We start from the raw sequence: 2913 nt of genomic DNA, 5'->3' as shown, positions 1-2913 counted from the left end.
ATGATGCTTGAGTTTGTGAGCAAGGGTTACAGGGAGGGGACAGACAGCTGGGATAGGGGACAGGTGGCGTGTGCAGCAGGCAGCAGAGGGGAAGCAGGGGAAGTAAGGGATAGGGGTCTAGCCCCTTGCCCCCAGCCACTGCTTTGGAGGGATGGATTTAAGACAGTCCCCCAATAATTAGATTCTATATATGGAAAATTATAACAACTTTATACATTTTCCATGTGTAGAATCTAATCATTAGGGGGTTGCCTTAAATTCCAAGTTGTCTTGGACTTAGGTAAATACAGTAATATAAGGAAGGAGGGAAGAGTTTGCAAGAGGGAGTTCAGGAGATAAGATAAGATTGGCTCCTTGGGGCAAACGGAAGGGTGAGAGGAGAGCAGATAAATTACTGTGTTCACACGAGGGAACAGGGGCTGAGGGGAATTGTATTTTGTCAGTTATTTATGGAAATGTTGGCAAGATCACTCACATACACTATATGCACTTGAGACAATATTTAAAATATCCTCTATTAACAAGCAGAAATAACTGCAGCCCGAGAAGACTAGACAAGAAAAGGAAACATAGCAGCAGGTGATTCAATTTAAGATTTAAAATGTAATAAGGCTTTGAGTTCAATGTCTTGTGGACATGTTTTTTGTAAGAAGTTTTTATATTTTTTCTCTTTGTAGTAAAACAATCTGTATGGCTTTTTGCTGAAGTGGAATCCAAAATTATTCTGTATTTACCAAGACTATTGAAACAACTCTTTGTTGGAGCACCAGCACAATGTACAATGTTAAATCCCCAGAACGTGGGCATTTTACGTACTTCCAGACAAAAGAATAATTAGGGATGACTAATTCCGCAGCATCTAAGGAACAAATTCTCTTCCACCCTTCCCACACATCAGGGTTTTATTTTTTATTAAAACGGAATAAAAATGTAGAACTTAAAAAACCCCACTCAAATTGACACACTTGAAGACAGGTTACCAAAGGAGAAGTGTAAGACGAAGTTGTTTTTTCCACCAAGGTTGATGCATGCCAAACTTTTTTTCTGTAGGGATTATGCAAAAGGGATAAGAAGACTTCATTATCCATATGGATTTAGCCCTTGACTCCCATAAAGAGACTGCCAACAAGGGGGCCAATTAGGGCCACCTGCACAGGCAGGTTGTCAGGTTGACACCTGCCTGTTGGTCCTAGGATTTTGACAGAAGTGCAGCTCCCATATTATCATCAGAATTAAAGATGAGTTTGTTTGTGGAGACAGAAACAAATAGTTGGTAAATATATATAGCTCCCCACAACCAGTATAAAAAATACTCAAAGTTACCTGTTCCATTTCCATCTGATCCTTGTAGATATGGAAAACGGTCTACTTCCCAAGGTGAACTGGCTGAAGTTAGAAATGCTGTCAGATCACTATAGCTGGTATTCTCTGGCAACGTAAGGGCTCTCCTCTGAAACTGAACTCGAGGCTGGCCCCGTGCACCTATGAAAGTTAGAAATGACATTGTATCTAATATGACATTATAGTCAATGAGCATAGCCTGTTCATGATTTCATATCAGGGGTCCCCAAACTGTGGTACACAAGACATCTCTGGGGGGTACATGAAAGAAATTGTGTAATGGTAGATTTAATTTTCATTATAATAATCATTCGCATTTAAGAGGTTAAAATATAAAACATGTTGGTAGGGGTATGCAGGCAGCTGGTAAATCTGGAAGGGAGTAAGCAAAAAGAAAAAGTTTGTAAATCTCTGGTTTATATAAATGCACTTAAGTTTTTTTCATTCATACAAGCTTCCTGAAATGGACAGAGGTAACAATGAGTGACTATGAAGACATTAATTGCAACATTTATGCATTTACTCTGTAATTGGTGTTATTTGCTACACAGTGTAGAGCAGTGTTTCCCAACCAGTGTGCTGTCAGAAATGAACAGATGTGCCGCGGAATTTTGCCATGGCAATGAGTTGCAATAGGTATGAGGATGGGGAATGCCTTAACAGGTGTGCCATGGAAAATTTTTATTAATGCAAGTGTGCCTTGGGCTGCAAAAGGTTGGGAAACACTGGTTTAAAGTCACATTTTCCAAGGCACTTAATGCAACTTAGACTTTTTTTTGACAATTTTACCCCACAGATTCATTTTAAGTTTGATAACAAATAATGGTGAAACTAAGAATGTATTCAGAGGAAATGTGTGTAAGAGCTAAGGAAAATTTGTATTCACCATCTACATTGCATTTATAGTTATTTCACATGAAACACACAAGCAAGCTTAGGGCCTCATTATACTTTACACTGTGAGCTGATCAAATGTTGATGGATGTTAATGCTAGTTTGAATTTGGCACAGTCACACTTTAGGTCAGCTGGGACTTGTAGGACTGAAAAGTAAGAATCCCCCTCACATTCCAGGTTTCCCTCCTACCCCCATCTCCTAAGGTTCCTCACTGCCTGTCCCCGGCGTTCCCCCTGACCCCGCTTACTTGTGGCTGCCTGTTCTGTTTGCACCAGGAGAGCAGACAGGGAGAGTTAAATTGCTTGGCTGGATGCTGATGCCAGGTTGCTGTTCTTTTTCGGTTGAGCCCGGAACAGAGAGAAACAGCAGCAGTGGTTACCAGGCAGGCAGGTTAGCCCTTTCCTGCTTGCTCCCCAGGACAGACAGCAAGTACCAAAGTGTAGCCTAGAGTTGGTACACCTTAGGCATGGCATGAGCTGGGTAACACAGATCAGAGATAATCCAGCCCTGCAGTGACATAACTTTGAGCCACCTGAGGACAATCCCGGTGTTAAGAGCTCCAGGAACCGCCAAAAATTACCGCATAACAAGGCCCTTAGTCTAAAGCAGCAGTGTTCAACCTCCAGCCTGCAGGCCAAACCTGAATCATTAACTGACACAACACTGTTCCCCATG

At 41.5% G+C, this 2913-nt stretch overlaps 1 protein-coding gene across 1 annotated transcript in view; it reads right to left on the bottom strand.

Annotated features, from left to right (window-relative positions):
- The window catches only part of FAM171A1 (family with sequence similarity 171 member A1), a 59861-nt gene that overhangs the window by 28226 nt on the left and 28722 nt on the right, over positions 1–2913 (bottom strand). The window contains exon 4 of the mRNA XM_006031704.3: positions 1324–1482. Coding sequence (XP_006031766.1) covers positions 1324–1482 — 159 coding nt within the window. The remainder of the gene's footprint in view (positions 1–1323; positions 1483–2913) is intronic.

The sequence above is a fragment of the Alligator sinensis genome, unplaced genomic scaffold, assembly GCF_000455745.1.
Source record: "Alligator sinensis unplaced genomic scaffold, ASM45574v1 scaffold114_1, whole genome shotgun sequence".
Taxonomy (NCBI): Eukaryota; Metazoa; Chordata; order Crocodylia; family Alligatoridae; genus Alligator; species Alligator sinensis.
The sequence above is the reverse complement of the archived record's forward strand: the minus strand, read 5'-3'. Positions and strand labels throughout refer to the sequence as shown.